At 34.5% G+C, this 27,613-nt stretch overlaps 1 protein-coding gene across 3 annotated transcripts; it reads left to right on the top strand.

The window, feature by feature from the left end:
• Positions 1–4,847: 4,847 nt before the first annotated feature.
• On the top strand, positions 4,848–27,237 carry LOC110370241 (apoptotic protease-activating factor 1). 3 transcript variants are annotated; one of them, XM_049847714.2, is made up of 21 exons: positions 4,848–5,061; positions 10,148–10,305; positions 11,005–11,232; positions 12,495–12,703; positions 12,985–13,285; positions 14,547–14,782; positions 15,081–15,636; positions 16,293–16,483; positions 17,302–17,419; positions 17,693–17,879; positions 18,258–18,611; positions 19,241–19,499; positions 19,929–20,081; positions 20,399–20,690; positions 20,950–21,289; positions 21,678–21,773; positions 22,213–22,526; positions 22,810–22,947; positions 23,205–23,479; positions 23,866–24,033; positions 24,335–27,237. In XM_049847714.2, exons 2-21 carry the CDS (start codon positions 10,168–10,170, stop codon positions 24,495–24,497), a joined length of 4,716 nt encoding a protein of 1,571 aa, XP_049703671.2. In that variant the 5' UTR covers positions 4,848–5,061; positions 10,148–10,167; the 3' UTR covers positions 24,498–27,237. The 3 variants fall into 3 exon arrangements, with proteins under 3 accessions (XP_049703671.2, XP_063891484.1, XP_063891483.1); XM_064035413.1 differs by lacking the exon at positions 4,848–5,061 and adding an exon at positions 9,837–10,080; XM_064035414.1 differs by lacking the exon at positions 21,678–21,773 and having other exon boundaries at positions 4,849–5,061.
• The last annotated feature ends 376 nt before the right edge of the window (positions 27,238–27,613 follow it).

Genomic DNA, 27,613 nt, shown 5'->3' with positions numbered 1-27,613 from the left:
TCATATGATGAGCATTTTCAGCTGAGATAATAAATTTTAAGATCTGGAACACCTGATGTGGAACCCCAAGAGCCCAGCTTCTCTGTACCATATACAGGTATGACGTTTTAGCAAAAGTTGTTCAATTTGATAAGCACTTTCTATTGACTTATACAAATTGAAGATCTAAAACACCTGATGTGGAACTCCAGGGGCCCAGCTAGACTATAGCATATAGAGGTATGACGTTTTAGCAAAAGTTGTTCAATCTGATAAGCACTCTCTATTGAGGTATAAACATCAAAGATCTGGAACACCTGATGTGGAACTTCAAGAGGAATACTACACTAGAAATGTATAGAAATGAATGTTATGAAATAGGTATCAAAAAAAGTAATTAGTCCGTCTTTTAGATAACCTTAAAATAATGGACACGTATTTTTGTTTTCTCTCTCTCACAAACAAATAATAACGAAGATACAACAACGCTTGAATTTCGTGTTAAGTCACTGCTTAGTACAAATTTTACATACCTAGACGTGGCGTCACGAACCCCCACTCTCCGAATTTGTTGCGTTATATCTCATTATTATTTTGTATGTCTCATCCAGACCTCGGGACTACAGAGTTCCGAGTTTTTGGGAGGCAAACGTGGGGCCGAAGCCAACACTCTGAAGCCCTTTTGAGACAAAGTTAATGAAATGGTGAAACAAAACCGACGATTATTCCTTTATAAAAAAGACAATCCCCGGTTCTGTGCTATACCATTGCTAACTGTTGATGAAAACTACTTGGGCTATTGTGATGGGATGCTAATGGACTAGGAATGGGGAAACTACGGGAACTATGGCATCTGCCGATGACAATGTATTAGATACATGTAAAAATGGTGAAATGGTAAAAATGGCAGGTGGAGACTCGCCAGCTCACTAACTGGCCCCCCGGGAATCAGTCACTGAATAGCAACAAGAGGGCAACAGGGACATGAGCGGCTGAAGTGTGAGGATACCTCGGCGGATTTTAAACGCAGATTACGCGCTCCCTGTGGGTCACTTACCACGAGGCACCTATCCTCCGAGCAGGGCTACTAACCCTGCTCTAGCGACTCCACTCTGGACGGCCAAGCCAAGCCAGAGGCGTGAGACCTACCCCCGTCATGGTTCACTCCGACCGGCAGGAGATGGGGGACAGTATACTCTCCTTGGAGAACTCAGTATATATAGCCCACCGGGGTCGCTACTCTCCGTCATCAGCCTCAGATGTCCTGCGGTGCTTATATCTCATTATTATTGTCGTTATTATCTCAAGAGCCTTTGTCCCAATTATGTTAGAGTCGACTTCCAGTCACGATGCAACTGAGTACCAGTGTTTTACAAGGAGCGACTGCCTATCTGAGCTCCACAACCCAGTTACCCGCTCAACCCAATACCCCTTGGTAAAACTGGTCAGACTTACTGGCTACCCATAACGACTGCCAAGAATGTTCAATGACAGCCGGAACCTACAGTTTAACATTTCCAAATAACGGTCATTGGTATCCAAAATATACCTAGAAAGTACATACGAACTTAGAAAAGTTGCATTGGCAGGTACTTGCCAGGCCTGGAATCAAAGACGTACGCTCATACTTGAGAGATTGGTTCTCTATCACTAAACCACCACGACTTCCACTAAGTCATCACGACTTTGTCATCTCAGTAACATTTAATGTTTTTTAACGTATTAATACGTGTAATATTTTTGCCACACACAACTTAAATGCGGACTAATTAGAATCACTTCTTTTATCCCTATGGTCACGTCTTTTGCGGTTCAGTTCTCAGCGTTTTGTTTAGTCTGCTGTGCTTTTGCCGTTGAAGTACAAAAATTAAATATATGGAACGTTTCTAATGGCTATGCGTATTCCGTTGTTTTCAAGTCAACGGGCCCTTAAAATTCAATATCAGACGGTTCAGATCTTTGATTTTGCTGACCCCGTAGTCGCTGGCATAAGGGACTTTATCCGCGTACGAAGTCGCGGGCAGAAGCTAGTTAAAAATATATCGATTCGAAAACATATGCTTCTGAAGTAAGCTCTGCGTTAAGAACATAGGTACATGTACACAGATACAGTCTAACAAAAGCATGAAACGGCTTTATTAGGTTTTCTACTTCCATAATTGTCATAATCGTAGGTAATAGGTAAGTATATTTTCTAAAGAAGGAAGGTTGACTGCCAATCTCTCGATCACCGTGTAGGTGACACTTGCACATATGCCCTGGTAGTTGTGATTCCGTGCAACACTTGTTGTGTCCCTAGGATTTTTTTACGAAGGGCTCTACTGTCTTTTGTCTTACCTACTAATAATTATTGTGATATTTATTTTTAGCTTCAATGTCTCAAGCCACAATGAAAGGCAAAAGTCTCGAAAACCATAACCATCATAACAAAAACATAACTTAAAAGCATTTAATCTTAATCAGTGCAACACTAACTAGAGCTAACACCAAATACTTTATTCGTCAATAATTATCGTGAGTCAGTCTATTTTATTTTATGTGCCATTAAATTTAACAACAATTGCCTTTTAGTGACGTGAAAGTAGACATCTTTATGTTTATATGTCGTTAAGATTAAGTGTTCCTACGTTTCGAATGCAGGGTCCGGCTTGTAGGGACCTCTGAAGGTATCTGTGGACCCATTACCATAACTCAGGTGAGTTTCAACGCTATCGTTGTTATGGAGCATTTGTGAGTTGTTATAGCGAGCCATAAGTTTTAAACTCGACCAAAATGAAGCTTCTCAGATAGAGTTAGGACTGTGGACTGCACTAGTTCCTTTTTTGTACTTTCTTCCAGAACTTTATTTTATTTTCAGTTAAATAATGTTTTAAATTTTTTTGATGGGATTTAAGTTAAATGATAGGATATCATTACCTACATACATCTGGAACAAAAAGTACCTACCTAATTGCCTATCCTTTGATCAAAATCTTCTGGCCGGGTAAATATTCACTATGATAAACAGTGAAGCAAACTATTTATAAAATAAAACCCGTAAAAACGTTACTATGAGCATCCAATGCAAATACCGGAGAAAACGTTACTTAATTTCACTTTTTTCTACGCCAGGTGTAAACTTAGTTTTGACTTTGCTTGAACCTCATACAATAAACTTGGAGACCACACAAAGATGTCCATTTACCGGCAAGAATCACACTATTGTGATTGTCAAAACAAGATCGGTTACAATAAATCTTATTATAAGTAAGGCCCGCCACATCGCCATTCATAGCCGGCCTTGATCCGACCTCAAAAGAATGGTAATGTTTACAGATATTGCTAAAAGGCTTTGTCGCGGCGCGCATCTGCTCTACCTACCTGAAAGCACGTGACGGGGTGAGAAATTGTTGCGGAATTTGCAAGTTATAACCGACTTCGCATAAAGGCAGTTCTGAATTCGAACGAGATTTTATTTTATGCCTGGTCGCGGAAAATACTTCGTCGTCTATAAACTTTTTTTTTTCGCGTTCAGGACGCACAAACAAAAACGATTATACATATAAAAACACACAAAAAACTGGAATTAAATAGAAAAACCGGCCAAGTGAAATAGAAGAGCCCTCCAAATGATCTATTTAATTCTAGTTGTTAGTATTTGTTGTTATAGCGGCAACCAGAATACATCATCTGTGAAAATTTCACTTCTTTAACTATCACGGTTCATGAGATACAGCTTGGTGACAGACGGACGGACCGCCGCTATAACAACAAATACTGAAAACTAGATTTTTTTTATATGAAAGGGGTATGCTGGCGAGTAGTGGCGAGGTGGTCCCACTGCCAAGTCGAAATCTGATGGTGGAAATCGAGGACTACCTACTCTCGAAATTTGTAAGTTTCAATCTGACTTGAGGATAGAGAATCAAGGGAACACCACATTGTAGCAACTAGGTAGCATTGTGTGGAGTTATTTCTTTCAACGAGACCTTTACAAGCACCGAAATGTCTTCGCATCGCATAAGTAATTTACTTTTGTTCCTGTACAGCGTCTAACATGAAATTATGCTCTTGACTATCCTAAATAATGAATAATTTTAAATAGGTTGGTACTAATAATTTTAAATAGAAAAAAAACAGCTTGATACCTTCTTTTGTTTTTGGAAATGGCCGTACTCTTGTTCTCATTATTTTACATACACATGGGTATTATTTGGACGTAGTCAAAAAGAAACGACTCATTGGCCAAAGTTGAGTTAAGTATGGGATCGCATTCCTGAGGGTCAAACTGAATCTATCATATTATTATTGAAAATTCTGTTGTGTTCATACAGTGAACAATCGGCGGCGCGGCAACATGCTGCAACTCAGAGCTACTGTGATGAGATAGCAGTTAGATACAATTTTGAAAGATGGCGCTACTAGTAGAGTGTTAAGAATTTCAGTAATTATTTATTATATAATTTTAAGCACAACAGTTGTTTCAATCCTGAAGAGAATGAGAATTGAGATGAGACATATCTAATATAATAGAAAACCGCAGTTTGGTATAACATTTTAACAGGATTTGACAATGTTTGTTTTCAAATCATAATAGTGGAACATTTTATTTTGTTGAATTAAATATAAATGTTTATTATTTCATTTAACATCTGCATTAAATATAATATAGGAAAACTTCAGCATTTTATTTATTTATTATCCAATAGCTGAGATTGTTCATTTTTTACTTAATTTATTTTTCTGGGCTGGTAACATTAAAAAATGCATTCTGCTGTCAAATGGCGTTACTGCCACTAGCACAGACATACATTTTTAGCATAACTTTGTTTGTCTTTAACGCAGTTCAACACTGAACTAAACTTCCACATGCTCGAAATGTTTAGTAATGCAGCACAGAATACCTGTATCTGCTAGAAATACATTTTGAGTTTGACAGCCTCATAGATCGTGAGCCATTGCAGTTGCATTCACTTTGTTTGCTTTGTTTTGAACGTATTGCTCAACAAGTTTTTGACTGTGCCCGTGAAAATAACATCCTAACATATTATATGAGAAATTAAACCTGCACCGAAATATGGATACACGTTTGCATCGAAAGGAGTAAGTACAAAGTTTTTGTTTAAACTTTTAGAACGGTTATTTTGTATTAAAATTTTTAGATTAGTATTTATGGCTGAGTTTAGAAACAAAATTTATAAAAAATTCAATGAAACATAATGTTTATGTTGATGAAAAGGGTTTATAAAGCTTTGATAACTTGTAAATGGTTATAAAAGCAGCAAGTGCTTGCAAAGTCGTATTATTGAGGTAAAAGCTTTGCAATTGACAAAAACAACACTATTTATGGTAAATAAAACATCAATGCAACATTTCCTGGTGTCTAGGACAAATAAAATATGTATTTCCATTGTGTTTGAGAGTGATATACACTACAGTGAATTATACAGTTTATTTTATTTGAACTGGTATTGTTTGAATAACTGAGTGCTATCAAATTACATGATTTCTTGCATCATCAAACATTTTAGTAAGAAACACAGTTGATTGACCACTAAAATGACGGATTGTTTCATATCCTTTATTGCATCACAAAAAAATTACACAATAATAGTTTCAGTGTCTGGTTATACTAGAAATCTTGAAGTTTTCTACCTCTGACTGTATTGCCTACACACAATGTTAAATCACTTTGTGTTGTTTTCGACTGCCTAGATGGGGATAGGGATTTCAATTAAACAGCTTTCTCCATTTATTTACAAACTAGAATAGTTGTACACAAAACAATAATAATTATACTTCAGCTACTCTTAACTAACTTTCCATTTTTAAGCTTTCCATAATTTTGGTAATTCCCTATGTGTCATACATTTTTGAACATTCACATGACAGAAAAAATATATTTAACAATAAGTTTATGTGTACATTAAGTAGATAGTATTCTAAAAACTCAGATTTGAATCGGTTACACATAAAAATAATGTGACTTTTGAGTTTTTCCCCATTTTTGTTCAGTGGGTTGTCTTAGGGTTTGAATTGCATATTTACATGCTTAAAAAGAGACTCCGAAACGAAGATTTAGGGAACGAAATAAAGATTTTTGTATTTGTATTTTGTAATTGCTTCAAAAATAATTTGGACCCATTCTTACTCACACGTGGAAGTTGTAACAATATTCAGTGGTCATTTTTATCTAGCTGAAAGTGAACTTTAGACTTCAGGTCAGGCAGAAGTTCTCCCAAAGAAAAACTGCAAGAAATAATTTAGAAAATTTTAATGCTACTTAATTTACAGTGTATAAAAATAATACTTCTGGATTGTTGTCTGGCAGACAGAAATATTTTAGTCTATTTTTATGCTCAGTCAATGATATTAACCTTGACTCAAGAGTTAGAGCTAGTAAACAAGTTTAAACAGTTTTAGAATAAAGGTATAATATTTAGAAACATGATTATAATGTACTTCTGCGGAACTGGTTAATCAAGTGTGATACAAAGTCTTTCTACTGCCCAATAAAACTAAATCTGTGCAGTTGGTAGAATACTTTTATTAAAATTATAAACTACAAATATAATACACATCAAACATTGTTTAGTTTAGGTATTTATACCTGTAGGCTCCAAAATTACTGAACCGATTTAACATATGTATATTTCACTGTATAAAAGGTAGACCATCCTCGAGTAACATAAACTATATTTTGTCCGGGCCCCGGCCACAGTTAGAAGTATCCTCAGCACACTTGTGAAACAGCTAGTAAACTATAAATTAAATGAAGCTTGGCTGCAACCAAAAACTGTAATATGTATTAGAAGTGCTATCACCCCATCATTCCATAGAAAAGAACAATGACTTTATGAGTCAACACAATCCCTAGAATCAATTTTAAAAAATGCATTGTTGTAGGAAATACCTATTCTAAATTGTGGTATACCATGGTACCATCCAATTATTTAGGGACATTGCTACTTTCATTAGGCAACATAAGGGGAGAATGGACAACCTGCACCTAATTTTTTTATAAATTATGGCTAACTTAATATTTCTACATCGGCAATGGTAGTGTATGTGAAACAATATTTAATGTAAAACCTCAATGTACCAAATGCTTAGAAATAAACTTTATTCTATTTTAATTTTGTAGATGCATACAGTTATCACTATTCTAGCTAAATGAGCTAACCATACATAACTTAAAATACAAGGGAAGCTCTTTTCTGTATGAGTGTTAACTTTTAGACCATTTGTTATCAATTTCTTTGAAACAATGACTCAAAATCCAACCTGTACCTTTTATTAAGCCAACCTGTACCTAAGTTATTGACAATAACAAAAGCAACTTAAAAGCTCAAAACATCTAATTAAAATTATGTTAAAGTAGCACATTTTATAGAAAGGCCCATTTATTTATAATTTTGATACATAACTCCATGCAAAAATATATTCTGTTCCGATGAATCAGAGTTCATATAATATTTTTATCTAAATAGCTTTGATTCACAATTTATCTACCTGCAAAATCTTAGTACAACTATTGCATTACATTTCCTGTATTTACAACAAGTTTCTTTAAAATTGCATAACAATAAAATTCTATCTTCTATCAGTTTTGCCTAACCACGGTCAGTTCACAGTCAGTGCTGTGTGCGAGACCATCGTAATAGGTTGAATTAAATTCAAGTAAGTACCTCCTGACTTCATTTCATTAATTATTGCAATACATATTTCTCTACATATACCTTACCTACCACAATGCTATTTTTATTGTTTTAAACATTTATGTACAAAGCACATATTTAATTAACGGGTACCTGCTTATCAATTGCAAACAACATAAAACTGTTCATTAGTGAAATAGGTACTTAGCTATTATCGTTATTAAATTCATTAAGCCCATCCTGTGTTCCATTCAAATCTGTCTTCGATGGACAGTGGACCTTAATTAAATGATAGTAGACAAAAATATTTTTTAAGGTTTGATGTCCCAAATAAGCAAGTGTGAATAATGTCATAATTTCTGGAAATGAATTCATAACCAGTTACTTTACAGAGGTTTAGTAGGTATAAATCAAGTAGATATCTGTTTTAGTCAGGACCACAACAATGAATCACTCATAGTGAACAAATCAATAGAGTCTATAATAAGTGCTCCTTATCAGTCTACTTAACCAATTTCCGTTCAAATGACACTAATTTAACGTTGCCTAGTTCAAGATAACGTAACATTGACACAGTAGCATAATTTTGTTTTGTCCATTATGCCAAATGATATTTCAAGGTGGTGCTCGTTAAAAATGCAGACACGTGACGCATCATGGCGTGATTTTATGTGCGATTTGTGATCTTCGTTTGTTTTTCTTTCTTACCACTGTGTTGTTGTATAGTACAGATTGATAAGGAACCAATTTATAAGGCATACCTATCATGTTCCCACGTAGGTACCTATGTGACGTTGTACATGAAAGCTCTGAAATCATAACGATTGACTCAGGCTTCAGTAAATACCGTCTTATTTGGCCATAAAATTAACTACAAGTTAGCAAATCATTTCGATTTTTCAGTTTTTATGATTTTTTACAAGAAACTGGACAGGATAATTCTTTGAGTTGGACTACTGAAGAGTGAACGAAAGTACCTCTACAACGTTGCGCATCTCAATTTACTTACAAGAGACAACTTGCACTGCCAGAATGTAATCCGTGATTGTATGTCGGGGTTTTAAAATGAGTCCTACATTCAACGCTTAAGTGATTGAGTTATCCAATACGCATATTGACATCCTTATTTTTGCAGAATAAAATACTTCTATACATAATGCTTACGCCACAGACGTAAGACAACTTGATGTAAAGCTTAACCTTGTTTGAGGAAAAGCCCTTCCGAAATTGACATTCCTTGCACAAAAATTGTTTTTAGAATCCGGTCATTAATAAAGAGTAGTGTTTGTTGCACTCAGTCCCGTTAGTTACAGCGTATGACTAAGGCGTTATTAACGAATACGAGGAATTGTAGAAAAAACTACTTGTCAATTCACTGCATTTTATCTTCATGCATATTATATGCATAGCCATTCATAACTGGCCAAACGATCGATAATTTAGCTATTTAGATTTTTTTTATGTCTTGATCTACATATGATAAATACTTTAATGAAATATTTATAAAGTTGTCTGATGCGTATTTTGTTAACCGCTTATCATTGGTCAATGACATTTGCACTCCAATGGTTCATCATTGTTATTAGATGAATGCTAAGGGTTACTGAACTTACTAGGTCCTTTATTTAAAAACAGGTATTAAGCCAGTTAGGTACTCTTGTTAAAAGTGAAAACGACATTACCAAAAGTTTTGAAGTTGTGAAGGAAGCACAACTGATTTCCACGAAATAATTTGGCAAACAAACCGTAAAGGAGACGCGTATGATTTGACTTCTGGGAAACATCAGGTTATTTCGCTTAATTACTGACTTCTAGTTAGATGCAATTTCCCAAGTCAAATAAAATAAATATCAAAGTGATTCTAATTGACTATTTCAATCCTAAACATAAATTAATAATTATGCTCAAGCTAGTTAATCCAAATGAGTCATCGTTGAATGAAATACAACACCCAACATAATTAGATGATCATGTATGAAATAACAATTCGTTTAATAAAAATTCCGCTGAAACTAGGCTGAAAATTGACACTTTTAGGGGGCCAGTTACAAAATCGTATAGAGGAAACAGTTCGGGAGGGCAAAACTTCCTTAGCAACGTACGAGTCCGTTGCGTTTGAAAAACAGTCAACTGCAACTGTCTTCAGGCCTAGCTAGGACTTTAATTGCAGATATTTCCGCAACATTGCCATATAATGCCGACTCTCAGTGTTTGCGGTTCAGTTGCTGATCGGCCTTGGCAATCGACGAGCGGTCAACGACTTTATATATGTTCTCGAATTTTTAAATAATGTTGTTTACTTACCTAGTTATGTAGGTGTCTTCTACCGACAAGGTCGATGTTAAGTCATTGGTTATTCTCAGTGTAAAACTTAATTTGCATGCGTGTACTAGTGCCTTGGATTACATAAAGATATCCTCTACACTGTTTTACGTTTAAATGTTTAATTGTGACTTTTGTTAAGGTAAATGCCTTTAGTGACAATTTAGGTTTTTTGTGTGGGAATATTCTGATTTCAAGTGTGTTTACAGATGAAAAGTGAACCGGGAAAATGGACCTTAACAAGCGGCTGCTGCTGCAAAAGCACCAGCAGGACATTATCGATGATCTAGATGTGGTGTATATTTATGATGAGCTGTTCACAAAAAACGTCATTTCAGCCGAAGAGTTCCAACATATTCTCAATGTTGTAAGTAAACTTTGTCCCATAATCCATTGAACATCCAAAGCGTCATCTTGAAGCATAGAGCAGCAAGAGCATAAAATAAAAATTAATCACAAGTAATAGTTGGTATAGGTGGATGGTTTGTCCCTCAGACGTCAGTATTTGTGTAGAAGTTGTGAGCATTCAGTTATATTTATTTCAACTCTCGCCCTACAATTTGTTGTTTACAGGAAAACACCATGATAATTTGTTGCGATATTGTTATAATAATATAAACGATACTGCTTAGTATATGGTTGAAGTGAAACATCAAACTTATTTAATTTATTTAATATCTCATTATAAAAATGTTCCTGACGCTTTTCCTAAATGAATGAGTACATCTCTTCCTTCTTCTTCTTTACATGTCTTTAAATTTTGAAATTAATTTCTTAAAATTATTGGTCTTGTTTGTAGAAACTAAGCTCGCTCGATTTTAACGTATTTTCCTGATAACACACCAGCTAGTTTATCAAAATTATTCTGTGGTTTGTGAATTGACGCTAATAATAGTATTATGTTGATATTTGAATAGGTTTTATTATCATTTTTATACGAACTACAACTATTAGATTACAGGTTCTGTTAAAGGAACAAGTTTTGTAGCTGTCTAGTAAAACAATCAGCGTCACTTATTTAATTGACCTGTCTACGTGTTATCTAATTTGAGGCAACTTTTTGCAGAACTCTCGCGTCGAAAAAACTCGATTCTTATTGGAATCGTTGATCCGTAGTGGTAGCAACAAGTCCTATGAGGCCTTTGTAGACAGCCTTCATAAAGACTATAAGTGGCTTTGGGAGAAACTGGCCATAGAGAACAACAATCCGATGCCTAATGATAGTTTTGAGGACAGCCTTAGCAAAGGCGATGTGCCGAGGCTGCCGGACCATCATGTGAGAAGAGCAAAAGTGGTAAGCACAAACTGTATTATTTCGTAATTTGGCGTGCCTTATGTCTGACTCACTGAGGAACTTGTATACGAACTTACGACTAACGCTGAAGTTGGCATGTTAGTAACAGCGAAATAGCTTGTGTATTGGTATCATTTTTCGTCATTTCAATTGTCCTTATGGATCGGATACAAAGTAAAAGAAATTATCAGATCGTAATGAAAGTACTTCAGTGTTCAGTTCTCCTTTTATAAAAAAAAAATATTTGTATTCCAATAAAATCAAAAATGACAAGCTGTGTAAAAAATACTTGGCAAAACAATAAATCAAGATTTTTATGCAAGATAAGGTATTACTCTCATGCACATGCAGCAAAGTTTCCACCCCATGCATATGCACAAGGGAGACAGTTGCCATGCAAACGAACCTGTACTCGTATTTCGCGCCTCCACGAGGCATTTAATATCATTAATTTTCCGCAAAGTAACGCCTGATCCCATATTTATCAAGCTTTATATTTATAGTGCACAGCTTCATACACCAAGACCAATAATGAACCTACAATACAAACAAAAAACAATGAAAGGCCTTAAAGATTGAAGTACCACGATTGATAACATTTAGCATGAGTAATCTAATGAAGAAACTAGCACATCAATCCGACTGTGTTAAATTGATGCGTCAATATGGATAGTAAGGCGATTCAATCAATGACTTTGACTGTGTGAAGGGCACCGTATTTGGTGTACATACACTTGTTTGATATGCACTCTCTGTACCGTACATCCATAATAAAAACAATCCCACTAACAATCTTTCCAGCGTTCACTAGATAGGTTTTTTTTTCTTTTTTTAACGTTCTTTTGAATCATGACCTTTGCATTTGCACCGCGCAGAAAAATAACCCAATTATAGGCACCTACAACACATCAGTCACGTAAACACACACTGCAAGTTTATTCACCGCGATTAGATCACTACACTAAAGCATGCTCCCTGAAGCATACCTACACTGAAATGTCTGACCTGTACCTATTATTCGGCATTTCCCGACTGCAACCATTATTTTTCATATTCCCAAGTCAATTCGTCACGATTTTCCTTTTACGTAGTTGACAAATCCCTCTCATTTTTGGGAATCTTCAAAAACAATTCGGGACTTCCCACATACATTCACCTCGAAAGCGTGGAATGACGAATGATATTGTTGCACTGCGTTCTTTTTGACGTGTATTCCCAACAAAAAAAAATGTGTTTTTGGAAAATTTTCTTATGTCTTCTAGGAACAAATTGTAGCAGATAGCCTTAAAGCGCTGACGCGACATAAGGTCTTGGCAATTCATGGAATGCCTGGCTCGGGGAAGACTTGTGTCGTGCTCAGTGCTTTACGAGATAACCCTGATCTGGTTACCAACAACTTCAACGGCGTGGTATTCTGGGTCAACTTTGGCAACTGTAAGACTGACGATGACATTATTTTTCAGCAAAGCAAGTGAGTAAATAATCCTGATTTCCAGTTTTGTTTAAAAGTAGGGCCGTATATGCGTAAACTTTGTCTGAACTATTTCAAAAGTGTATCCTTAAGTTAACTGTAATCAATGGACACTTAATTGAACTTATTACTTCAGCTTCAACAATGGAGTTAACAACAATTATTTCACGGTCTTTTTTGCGGACTTACGAGTTAAGATTCAATCACTCAATCCATTGAAAACCCTCAATAAATGCATAGTTATTGTCACTTATCTTATTTTCTTCTCATTTTCTTCACAGACTATTAAGAAAAGCGTCCTCAATTTACACGCAAAATTCGTACATGAACTCAACAATTTCTATGTCGAGTATTGGCTCTAATGGCGATAGTCACTCCTCATCAAATTACGAGTGGACCATGATCGATCTCAAGGACAAACTGAAGGCCCAGTTCTCTGAGACGCCTTTGAAAGAATCCCTTCTTATCTTAGACGAGGTGAACGATAAGAAAGGCTTGGAAGCTTTCGATATCGGATGCAAGATTCTGGTGACTACAAGGGACACGAGTGTGGTTGCTAACTATCATCCGCAGATCATCAAAGTAAGTGGTAACTTGTATTCTAATACCTAAATAATTAAATAACTTTAGATATCAAAATAAGAAAAAAGCTTCATGCGATGTAGATTTCATGCTGTAGCTCTAGTAATAAAACAATTTTTGATATTTATTCTCATGGTTACAATGTTATCGTTAAACCGCATGGGGTATACCTATCCAATACATTAATTTACCTACGCTGAAAGTTTTTTTTTAATTTTCCTTATTCTCATCCAAATTGTAAATGGTGTCCCTTTGTTTGGCTATGAAGCATTAATTATAATTGTTTTCCCATAATTTGCTCAATACTATTGTGATAACCGTGCAAGGACACGTCATCTCTAATGGCTACCTATTTAAAAATACTTTAAACTACATAATAGCGATGGAAATGAACCTACTTAAAATTTGTGTCTAAGCTATACCAAATGTCGTATTTAAGCATGACTAAGCCATGTTTCAATGGCATAAGCGTTAGCTTGTTTAAAGTTGTCATAAAGTGAAACTTGGATTATTTCAATCAATGGTAATTTTTTAAAAATCCAGTTGTTTTCTGTGTAGAAATTCCAAAAGTAAAGAAATTATAGACCATCACATTTGTGATTTGTGATGGTCTATAATTTCTTTAATGAAGACTATTTATAGTTAATTAAAAGTAAAAAGTACATTAGGCAATGTTTAGATCAGAAACGTGGGTAATTGATGATTATTTTTAAATCAATCACATTGACGCATTACATCATTCACGTTCGTTCATCGCCCCCACAGTTAACGCAAAAACACTGTAGGATATGTTTTTACTATTAATATAATATCTCACATTATATGTTATCGCCAAAGAGGTAGGCAGAAGTGTTCTTAGTACGCCCACAATTACAAGATTGCTTAAGTCTCTTGTGGCACAGAAACACTCGATGACTTAAATGTAAAAACTACTGTAAGCTATATTCAAGTCAAATTACTTTGCCCCTCAGAATTTGTCTACTAGTGACTGCTCAACAGTCAAAATATTGAAACAAAATGCCATTGCGCAATCGGGTAATGTTGATGAAAATAGCCATTTGACTCCCGCATTAGTTCGTACAGATCTTGTCAAGATTTGCATTTGCTTGACCGAATTTGCTAGAATCGACTGCTCAATATGTAGTAAAAAAGACATAAAATATCTTCTTGTCTTCACAAGGTTAAAAAAATCGGGTTGACTTGGATATTTACGGTAACAATGCATTTACAGTTTGAGTTATATGTAAATTAAAATCCACAGATAGAAAACAGCTTAGAAGAAAAAGAATCTTTAGAAATCTTCGCTTTATCTCTTGAAGTACCTGTGTCCAAGCTACCGTGGCAGGCTAAGAAAATACATGAGATTTGCAAAGGAAGTCCGTTCAACATCGGCCTCATTGGAGCCCAGTTGGCCGAAAATAGGGAGCGATTGATCGACGACCCAAAACGATGGAATTACTATGTTAAAGAGCTGAAGAAAAAGAACCATTTTTCATTGTAAGTATAAACTGTTAGAAAAATCTGATTATTTGTGGACTGTTTCAATCGGCTGCCTTTGGTTGCCAATATGAGCAAGGTATTAAAATAAAACCATTCCTAAAAGAACAGGTTCATGGGCATGCAATGATGATGATTAAGAACTATAATTGCACAATATTGCTTCACAAAGATAAAGTCGCTGCCAGGTCGATGTGCCAGATTTATATTCATGATAATAAAAAAACGGTCGACGTAAACCAAGAAATCACTAAAGACAAGGGTTTGCAATATAATGACTTTTGATTTTATATTTCAGCATCCCAACAAGTCAGTCCTACAATCCAATGAAAACAATTGAAGTGTGCATCAACTCTTTAAACGACACAGTTCTTCCATTATTTAAGAAGCTCAAAATTCTCCCAGATAATGTCAAAGTATCTGCCAAAGTTTTAAGCAAACTATGGAATATTGACGCTACGAAAGTAGAATCGATTATGAAGGAATTGCGAAGTAAATCGTTAATAATCGAGTTCTACGATCGAGAGCAGAGAAACTATATGTACGAAATACATGATCTTATTATGAAATACTTGAAGAGTACGAATGAGGATGACTGCAAGAAGTTGCACTCAGAATTCCTTAATAGTTACAACTATAATATCACAAACCCACCTTTAGATATTGTGGATGACGGTTATATAGCCTTTTACATCGGCTATCATATCAAACATACGGAAAATGTACACGATAAGTGGAGCCTTTTCAACAAATTGTTCTTGAATCTGAAGTTTTTGGGAAACAAAGTCAGGGCGACGGGTACAGCTGATGTGGTGTCGGATTTACAGAACTATGAAAGTTATATTATCAAACATGTAAGTATTATTATTCCATTGCAGTGTTACAAATGTTCTTAATGCACGCAAACCTGTTATATCATCAAGTAAACACATAAATTAATGGTGACGTACATAAGAAAATACAGTGACGTCAATATCTAGATAAGGCGTAACCGATCTCTATCTTATTAAACACTTTGTGGTTACATACATACATTTAATTGAGCACAGTTTACGAATATAATTTACATAAAAACCTATTTTCCTCCATATTTAAATAAGTTAAAACTATTAGTGTCGTATTACAATTAACAAAGGAGGTACTTACGTGGTTAGCTTCAATTTTCCTTTATGACGAAGACTTGTTATGCTACCCAATTTCCTCTAAGAAACTGACGTGTCAATCAAAACTTAAATATCCTACAGGGAAACACGGTATTATTATGTTTACGTAATTTTAAAGTTTCCTTACAAAACAATGTTTATTTTTGTTTTCAATATACGACCTACAAATTATATCGTAATTTTCGCAACTGTGTTCGAAATTTAAAAAGCTGTTCACCATTTTGACCATAGATTAAAGTACAAACCTCTACGTTGAAAAAAACTTGCGTAGGTTATAGACACTGCTGTTTTTAAATTTTCATTTGTTTTTCCATACTTTTGTGTGTAACCATGCTTTATTTCCTTAGGAATTAGACAGGGAACTGCTAAACAGCATCAAAGCGTTCCTAATCACGCACGGAACTGATCTATTCCATTACCCTTGCACCGACATTATTCAGAGCATTCTGCAAAACGAATCGAAAGGCATACTCTATTCGAAAGCATCGCAGATAGCTCAGGAAAATTGCAATAACAATGAGCTGTATTTTGATTTTCTGTAAGTATTTTTTGGTTATTTAATTTGTTACGTACATATTTCCTTCTGATTGTGTTGTCTTTTTTTCGTATTTCTTACGTTGCTTTTTAAATTGTTTCTTTTGCATATCTCATTTCATTTTGCACAGATTATGTCTCATGTTGTCCTTTTATCTGTAATTTATTTGCATAAAAGTTAGTGAACAATTTCAAGTGTTATGAGCCCGTAAAAGCTGATTTCTATAAAAATAATTACTTCAACAATCTATTATGGCACAGGAATTGCACAATAGAATTTTAGGTCACGTATCATTGAATTATCGGTTGATTGAAATCTATATGGGTATGATGGCAATCTAATGGCTAGTTGTATCAGATGTAGACATTTTATGTCATGCAACAGAAGATAACGCTATACCTAATGTTTCTATGTATATTGTATTTATCTTGTCAAATAAATATGCAGTTCTTGTCCACTACATACATTTTAATTACAATAACAAATCAATAGTCTAATCAGGCCCTGGAAATGTTGTCCTCAAAACGTTTACACTCTCAGCAACATATATGCACTTTATAAACATTATCATCAACTAAAGATGATATAGAGTTAAGTCAAATGTGGTAGGTATGCTTTATAGGCGGCCCCTAAATCTTTTATAATATTGTGCAATAAAAAAGTTTTTTTGCTTACAATCATTGCGCAATTGAAATATTAGCTCTATACGCTCAATATGTTTACACAATAGGTAATTTTGTGCAATTTAATTGATCGTTTAGGGAGCGCCATAGACATCCTATTTACACTGAATTCAAATTATCCGTTTTTTAATTCCGTAGCCATGAACAGAACGTGGATGAGATCAAACACTCTACAATTGACGTGAAGGACACCATCACGGCTGTATGCTTTCTAAAGGATTACGTACTTGTCGGTACTAACTCCGGTCTCATTAAGGTATGTCACTGCTCATAGAAATATTACCTTCAACTAGATAATCAGTTCCATAGTTTTTAATTGGGTTTGTGAAGCCGTTTGTCCTCCTCCACTTCTTCCATTCATTGTTTTGACCTGACTTTTCCCCCATACCCAAGTTCGCTGCGATGCGTGTCTTATCACAGTTCTGTTAATTGATTTTCGATTCTATTTCAATGGGCTCAATTTCTATAATCATTTGTACAACAATTTCACACCGTGCCTAAATAACAAAAATATTTCCCAATTCCCCAGTTCTTCCACATCTTCACGAACAAACTTCGCAAAGAGCTCCGCGGTACGGGGTCGCCTATCAAATGGATCGGTGTATCATGTGCTACGTTCCCGCCAGTTGTGGCCGCTTTAGCTTACGACGGAGTTATCAAACTGTGGTACGTTGACGACATCGATTGCGAAGAGACTGATGATGTTATTGAAGAAGGTTTGTTTACTTTTATTTTCAATATTTTTGAGAACTTTTAATATTGAAAATATCTTGTGTTTGTGATTTTACAGTTTTATATCATTCTTCCAAGTAGGGATCCCAGAATATGTTATTTTAAATTATTGCCCCAATTAATATTTGTGGGATGTATGAGGATTATCTATAATAATCGATAAACTTTCCTTATATTTGTTTAAATGTTCATTGACAATTGCTACGTAACTACGATTATTACGATTTATGTAATTGGCTGTTAAAGCCGTGTAAGTGGAAGAAATAAATAAATAAATACAATCTCCACTGAATTTCGTAATCTAAACTTCTCTACATGTGAAAATGTAAAGTTATTATACCAATTCATTACCTCTTTTACAGAACCTGAAGAAAACTACAAATACAATAACAGCTACGCAGACACAGAAACCATTCAGGGCTCATACCTAAACTGCAGATGGGCGAACAACGAAAAGTACCTAATTTTACACACCAACAAGAAGATTATCTTCTATGATCCATACAGAAATGAACGAAATAAGGTTTTCAAAACTATACAAGATTTCGACCGAGATAGGGAGATTTTATGCTGTGTCCCTTACAATTATGACAAGCATATCATCGTGGCCACAGACGGTAATACGAAGCTGGTCGAAGTTATCGACTTGAAGACTAATAGCAGAGTCATTACTTTCGAAGAGACTGATATAGTTTTAGATCTGGTTACAGTTCCTCGTAAGTATATAGTTTTTTATTTATTTTTAACCTTTATCTTTTATTTGGTGGAGTAGTGTTGTCATTGTCTATCGATATCGATATTTTATGAAGGTTTTAATGAAATTGGGATAATGTATGTCTTTTCAAGTCAAGTGTTGATTTGTGGAAAGTGTTGATGTGTGTGTAAAGGCAAACGTGATTTTATTCACAAATTAACTATTACGCGACATTACAATTTTCTGCGAAAACTATAACCTACGTAATTGTTTTGTCATCAAATTAAACTTTTATTCAAATATAACAAGGAATATTATGCATAGGCCATTCTACTATTTTTCCTTCTCCGTAATACTACACTGACGTATAATATGTAATTTTTATGACAGTTAAATCCAAACTACGTATATTATGCATATTCAATATGAGGAAAGGCTAACCGACATTACTGGTGCTGTTGATTCATCTATGCATGTCAACAGTAAAATAAACAATTGAAAATGTCCGGCATTACATTATATGGCCTCCTTTTAAAACATTGGTACTCATCTGAATCCGGTTAGACTGGAAGCCAACCCCAACATTGGGAAAAGGCTCGGAAGATGATGATGATGTTAAAATATACTTAATTCTGTGTACCTACTTTTCAGGTAGCAACAAAATCATTACACTAAAACCCAACGAAATTATGGAGCATGAAATTAGATTGAACTCCAGTACATTAAAATCGAGTACTTGTCGATGTCGAAGAGTTATTTTAAGTGATGATATTAAAGAGAATATGTTGTTCTTGACTGTTGCTGTGAATAAAACTGGGACTCTGTTGTTTGTGTCTACTGATGATAGCCGAGTCGTGTGTATTGATCTGAAGACTTATACTTGGAGCTTTGATTTGGAGAATCGGAGGGGGTAAGTTTATTTGTTAAAATTACTACTATAATTCTGGCTACGAGTAATCAGGGAAATGCAAACAAAGAAAAAAGGTTTTCTTAGGCAGTTGTGTTGTAAGAAATGATGACCCTTAATGTTAGGCACTTTTATTTATTTATTTATTTGATTTACACGACTTTTTAATTGTTTTATTTATTCAGCTACTTTTGACGCTGACCATACATAATTATTTGATTTAAATTGACATGATAATCATAGTCACTAAATCTACGATTTTATATTCACATATTATGTCAAAGATTGCAAACAAATTATATTCGTGTCACCCTTTTTGTACCCAGTAATTTGACAACTCCCAGCAAAGAAACTGAATTTACATTAAATTAATAAAACTTCAGCGTACTTTTTTTATTCTCACTATGAGACAACTAACTCATAATATTTCAGTAACGTAGTAGCAATGGCAGTGAGTGAGATGATGTGGGATGAATTCGAGCCCGGTTCTGATGTACTACTCACCGGTACCGGTTGTATTGAAGATTCTGCCAAAGTCTGGTACTTGGACGCTTCGTATATTTCACAAACGGCGCAGAAGAATGGGTAAGTAGTATTTAATAGTAGTTCCTGATGTATAAGTTAGTATCCACTAATAATCCGATGTGGGTGAGAAGTGTAAATAAAACATATCGATCAATAATATTGCAATTTCACAAGTATTCCGTCTCCTAATTGAAGACTTTTTGCAATAAATAACTACACTACATTAAAAGCATTACTTTACCTTATAGAATTAATAATGTAATTAAAACTATGTGTATTTCATGAGAGTAAAATCAATTAATTTGATGCAACCAACACAACGTCACATTTAAAAAATGTTCTAATACCACATTAACAAAGCACCCTATAAATTCTAGGAGAGTACGTCTAACAACAAAATTCGACGTGAGTTTCGTCAACCCTCTTTCGCCGCACACACCCAACTCAAATTCACCTAACAGTGGCACTGAGAGTGTTAACCCTTCACCTAGAAGGCACCAATCATTTGCCAACCATCATCAAAGAGAGGTCACCAAAACACTACTTAAAAATTCCATGAGCTTAGATAGAAGCTCACTAAAACCGTTGAATTTGAAAGGAATTTGTAACAACAATGAAAATATTCTCCAACCCTTATTGGCTGTGGTCGATGATAAGAATAATATTCAGGTATGTATTGTTGATTAATATATAATAATAATGTTAATTAATATATTAATAATGTTAACCTTCTAGTTGAGTAAAATTCATTACAATATCTTTTCTAATGTTTTTTAAAGTGTTTCTTTGACGAACTGTTGTCTATGGCACCTTTAAATAACGCAAAATAAAATGATTCTTTTTGACAAAAAAAAATGTTCAATTGCTACGGAAAAATTTGGTACCCATGTATCCATATAACCACTTAGTACAAACGACATCTTTTCAGGTAATGCGCGGAAGAAAAGTTTTAACAGAAATCATCGAAGAATCAGACAAATATATTACCCGAGTAAAAATCTCTCCGTGCAATCAGTACATTATTTACGGACTGAAATCCGGTACCGTGAAAAGATATACGTTACGTACGAAAGTTAATAAAGAAATATTGGATATTTACTGCCCAGTGCAATATTTGAACTTTGTCAATCCTAATTTGTTGATCGTTGCGGGTAAGAATACGTGTTTGATGGCTTATCGGTTGACTGTGAATGGTGTCTGGGAGCCTGAAATGATGCAGAGGGGTAACAATAATCTTGGATCGCAGGAGATACTCAATGATCTTCAGGGTAAGTAGATCTCAAAGCTGGTGTATCTAAATTATTAAGCTTTTTTTGAGTATTGCAACACAAACTCATAATGAGTTTCTTTGTTAGATGTCAATTCTGATTAATGTGATCTGTTAGAACATGAAAATAAATAGGCAATCTAAAAGCTGAATCTCTACCATCATACTGTAAAATTACACTGGTCAACAAAATTTTTACTTAGCTATTTTTTACTTTAATTAGTGATCGTAAGAAAAATAAACAGCACAAAAAAATTTGCTTGCCAAGAATTTGGTCTATTGATTAGTTTACAATATTAACCAAATTCATGGGCGAACAGCATAAGTTCGAGCTCGTTTCTTCCAATTAGTTAAATTTTTCACACACGTTACATGGGATGATGAAACAGACTTGAGGGGCCCAGGATTTGTCTCGACAGGAGACAGAGAAACCAAACCATTGGCGATGAGACTCCAACACAAAATTTCGTCGTTGTTTCTTGGATGTAAGTTCTCCGCAGACATCACAAAAAGAGTTAGGATTATTATTAGTTTCTCGATATGTTCACTGGGTTAATAAATTACAAAAATGTGTTCATATTCAACGACAAATATTTTTTTTACTATTTGTTAACGTTTCTGTTGATTTCCTGCAGTACTACTACTTATGACTCAATTCTTAATTAGCATTCCATATATTATAGAGGTGGCACATTATGAGTAGAAACAATATGGACCCTTTTGGGCACAGCTTAACCCTATCACAACAAACTTGAGGCTCATTGATAGATGAATAATATGATATTAATAATTAGAGTAGATTGATAAAACAAAATTGGCTATCAAAGTTCGTGTGGCAAAACTAGTGTTGACCAATGTTACATTTCCGACTAATACTTTTACCAACTCTTCCTTCATCACAAATGAAATGAAATGACATTACAGGTGTCAAAAAAAAGAACGGCCACTCCGAAAGACTGCCAAGTTCAGGAAGCGATAACAGTATCTCTTCAAGAGATCGATTATTCCCTAACGGAGAGCATAAAAGTCTTTGCAAAGGCAGTGGGCTCGTCGAGTGCTTTTACGTTAAAGACTTAGGAATTATTACCATTGAGTATAATGCTACTATCAAGCTGTGGGATGATAGTTTGAAACTTCGCACAATACTGAATGGAAGGCAGGCCGATGTGTGCATCACTTCGGCCGCTTTGCAGAATAATGTGCTTGTTATTTGTGAGAAGAATAATAACGCTTTTCAGGTGTGTATTTTTTTATATAACTATGTATATCTTGCAATGGAGGACATGAATTGACGTTTGAGAAATAAAATCACTTTTATGGAAAAAAATAAGCTTTAATTAAAAGTTATCCTTCTAGGCTTAGAAGCTTTTCTAAGCCTTCAATAAATTCTCGATTATTAATTATCTCTAAATCTCCTCTTATCTCCTTAGTGTTACTGGACTTTCACTGATATTTAATTGACCCAAACAATGACTTACGTAGACAAAAAGCTATCCGTCCTAAAATAGATATTTCTTTCAGACATTTCAACTTAAAGTAGGCGATGATGTAGAACTGCAAACTATCCAGGAATATAGATTGAACAACGCCATTATCTCATGCGATCTGACAGCCGACGGGAATATACTCGCTTTGGGACTCGATTCCGGAATGGTTGTGGTAAGTTTTTAATAATTTTGAAAACGAATTGTTTACTTCAAAAACAAATCCTAGTCATCTCAGTCCTATAAGAGATTTTGGATCGGCTACCAGAATTTTCTCGAATGTCGTTTGTCACTTGTTTCCATCCCTGTTACAGAAGATTAGTTTTCTTACATCTAGAAGAAAACCGCATCCGGTCCGCATACAGGTTAAACTGTTAACCTCCTTTTTTGAAGTCGGTCTTACATATCCAAGATTTCTTATTTGTTTTCCAGGTATGGAACGTGCGAAGTCAGCGTCAACTAAGCCTACTAAAGCACCACAAGTCGAAAGTCCACTGGTGTTCATTCTCCCCAGTCCCAGAGCGTTCTAACCGCAACTCTATGACGTCATCACCCCATCCCGTGCAGTCGCCCTACCACTTCCCTTCCACGCAAGACGATGACGACAGTGAACAGCCGCCATTAGTGCTCGTTACCATGGCAACGGAGATTGTTTGGTGGAATATCACGCAGGTTATGAAGGCGCAGAAGTTTAAGATGGGAAAGAGGTTGGTTATATACTAAGTTTATTGATCATCATTAAATCAAATTATTTTACCGATAAAGTGTCACTTAGTTATCTGTTAGTTTATGCTATCTACCAGATTAAAGGTTTCTTATTATTTCTGCCACGTATTGCTGTCTGAGATCTGTGTTACCAAAAGTTGTAGTTTATCTGTCAGATAGGTCATGATAGGCTCTCAATAACCGGTGAAAGTGGTCATAAATATTTTAGTTCTCTACCTTCCACGTCAGTCAATGCTATTTTTTGCTGAGTAACATTGTAAATCGTGCTTGAGATTTAAACTTGACTACATATCTTTTACTTATCGTCCTCCTGATACCTAAACCATCGTGCTTCTATTAATTTATTAAATGAGAACCATCATTTCAGAACGTACAACGTAATGTCACCGATCGGCAGCCCGCTAGAGAACAGAGGCGACACGCCGAATGCTAACAACAGTTCTAATACAAGCGCCGCAGCACATTGCAATTTCTTCTTCGGAGACGGGTACGATATGCCTCAACAATGCTGGAAAGCTATCTGGAAGAAGAAAACGTGAGTACACTGTTTTATGAATGGAAAAATTAATTTAAGTTCTATTTCCAAAAGGAGCCCATGCCTAAGTAACAGCCGTCTCTATCGAACGATTGGCTAGGTAGACGATATGCTTTTTATTTTCAACTAAAATAAAACGAAAGTATGAAAGGGCCACATTGGAAAATAGATTCCAAAGTTCTAACTTTTAAAATAATAATGTCAAGAGCATAATAGGCTGGATCATAACAACTTCAACCATGAATAAAATAATTTCCGTGACATTTTACCACAAAAGATCTACATGATTCCCCTTTTACAGATGCAAACAAGGTTCAAAAAGAAAAGAAATCTTAGCCTGCATCAAACTATCAGGTATGAACGCGAAGAGGCTGAGCCACGACGATAAATTCTCCTGTTTCGTCACCGTGGACAATCCCGGCCATATTCACATCATGAACGTTATGCGGACGAATAATACATAGCATACGATCACTGCCATATTGTGCCCTATGTGAAGCAATATTCATGTCACTTACATCCTTTCACCGCTAAGAACCAAGTAAATAGGTTTTATTCAAAAGGTTGTGCCAAGCGTTCCATTTCTGAACGGATAATGTTGTGTCACTTCTCGCAGGGTTGTGATTGGTCGATGTTATTTGTGGCCAATTGTATGCTGTATGGAGTGTGGATTTATAGAGAATTTAAAACGCCAAATAAATTAATGAGATTATCTTATGTATACAGTCAAAATAAATTCAATGCAAAATAAAGGTGCTACTTTTCATATAATTTTGTAAAAAGAAACCGAACTGACAGTTATTAGTGCCAAATAATTTACTTAATTTTATCTAAAATAGAATTATTATATCTAGGGATGGGTAGGTGAAGGGTTGTTTTAGCGGTAAAAGGATAATAAACTATTACATATCAATTATAAAGACGACTGTAGTAACTATCTGCTCAATGAAATACTTAAGGACTAAACACTGCCTTCAATGCATTTATTTTTAAATAGTGAAATAATACTCGTAACATTATTGTTTAGAAAGTGCTCGCGGTTATATTACTTACTATATTAGGTGCTATTATTTTTGTCACAAATTGTAATCAATACGTAAAGTGAATACTTTTTACTGGAAACTTGCAAACATTTTATTGTTTTATAGTACTTTAAATGAGTAGTTTGATTATTATGCCACGTTACTCAGGAGCGTAAATGACAATTATATACTAAACTAGAATACTTTTTGAGATTCTCATTTCTCTGTGCTAGTCCTTTGCATTTTTTCTTAACCACACATCAATGGATATTGCTTTACATAGCTATGTTATATCATGAACTGTTATTTTATAGAATAGTACATTTTAGTATGAGTTTATTGTAACGTCAATCCCACCAGTAGTGGTATGCTCTATTTGATTTGGGTAAACTATCACCACATTAGTTGAAATTAAATTATTTTTTAATCCTTTGGCTAAGTAGATGCAATTAAATAAATACCTACTGCATGTGGGTGTGGGTGGCCCAGATCGAAACTAACTATAATTTGAATGTTTTTTCGATAGTTAATAATTAAAATCAATTATTTTATTTCTTATGATTATGTATGTAGGGGGTTTTTTGTATTTAACCCTGAAGATATTCTAAAAATACATGCAATAAACTTATGAATTTTTGAATGCAGGTGACTGTTAGTTTGTTACAAAATTCGGTAATCTCTAGAAAATATCTGTTTTTTTGGGGCTCAAAGATTACAAACGAGTTATGTGCCATTTTTCGGCTTTTTAGAAATAATTAATGAATCTTTAGGTTAAAGGAAGAAAAATGAAATATGTTTATTCTTTTGAACAATTAAGAGTACATACGTGAATAGAGCTCACTTTGTTTGCTCATCGTACTTTAAATGCCCAGAACAATTCCAATATACTCTATGCTTAGGGCAATTCTTATATGTAATTATGTTAAGTCCATGATAGATCTCCCTGTTAAACATAATTTTGTAATTTTTATGAACTAAATAATGTAATGGTGCTTAATAATAAGACGTAGTATATAAACGTTTATATTTACCGACAACTATAAATTCAAATAAATTTACGACTGCTTTCAGCTAAAACATCATAATGGGAATCAAAATTAAATTTTATCAAAATCCATAATGTCACAAATCTTGAGCATTTATATGGAAACGGCATAGTACCATCGCTCTAGAAATCTTTTTTACAATATAATCACGCACAAAGTTACCTAATATTAATATTTATTTTGACAAGACGTTTCAGGCTGTATCCCTATTAAATGCTCTAGGTTTAAGAACTCTTTGAACATCAATGTATCGTGAAAAGCTGACGAAAAAAAAAAACTTTGTGGTCAAGCATCAAATCCTAGGGTGCTAGATGTAAGAAGATAATTTTTAACAGGATTTATGAAAAAGAGGAAAAGATAGAACAAAAATGAACAACGATATAGAACCATAAAATGTACATAAATTAATTACTTATTTAAAGTTGTCGGAATTTTATACTTACGGTAAAATATTCTTTGTACAGATAAGAATATGAAAACGAGACTTTAGCCTTTATTGCAGTGGGTATTCGAAATTTTGTGATTATTGTAGAAAATTATAGCTTTATCTTAGTTTTATGCCACTGCACAGTAAGGTTAATCAAAATTTACTGCCCAAAAATGTGGTCGCACAGACATAATAGATAATAAAAGAGTTCCGTAGTTATTAATGTTATAAGAAATATCTCGCATTGTGTATCCAAGATAGTAGGCAAAATCAACGAATAAATACTACAGAGGATTGTTGAACAATTTGTGTTTAAAAGTGGCTCGAACAATATGCTGATAATTTGATGCCATTAATGGCATATTGATTTCGCTTGTTTTTCAAGAGTATCTTTGTCCATTTTCTCCAAAACAATTGAACTGAACAGTAATCTCGTATGTCTGCGGAACTTTTCCACTAGAATTTATGCTCAATTCGTGTTTTACAATATGTACGTATTTTTTTACAATATATTAAATAATTATATTCAATTCAGCATAATTAATCAATAACAATGCAATGTAAAATTTTTACCGTCTCAAATTTTCAGCTAACATCGAAATTATATTTTATTGAAGTGATTGATGATTGGTTTTGTAATAAGGAAAATATTTTAAATATATTTTTTGATAATACGTTATTTTATTTTTAATACATATATTAAAAAATCTGTAGTTTTATTACTTATATATTACCCTATGGTGAACTTCTTTTTTCATGGTCACTATCGTACGAGGTCAAGTCTGACGAATACTACGCTGGAAACCGCATTAGAAACTGTTCATTCAAACGTGGGATAGTGGCACACAAAGACTGAAAACCCCCTTTTTTAAAGTCTGTTATAAATTAATTGGGGGATTTTACCATAGAAAATGCGGATCCCAGTTTTAAAAGATGGAAGATAAGGTACGAGTGCATATGAAAGTACCTACATAATATAGCGAGAGTACATAGGTATAGTATGTATTGAAGTACATAAGGAGAGAAAAAATGAAAGCATATTGGGAAGTACTTTAAAAGTGTGACGTCAAGAATAATAGGATTAC

This window comes from Helicoverpa armigera, chromosome 7 (assembly GCF_030705265.1).
Source record: "Helicoverpa armigera isolate CAAS_96S chromosome 7, ASM3070526v1, whole genome shotgun sequence".
Lineage (NCBI taxonomy): Eukaryota > Metazoa > Arthropoda > Insecta > Lepidoptera > Noctuidae > Helicoverpa > Helicoverpa armigera.
This window is presented reverse-complemented; position numbering and strand designations above follow the sequence as displayed.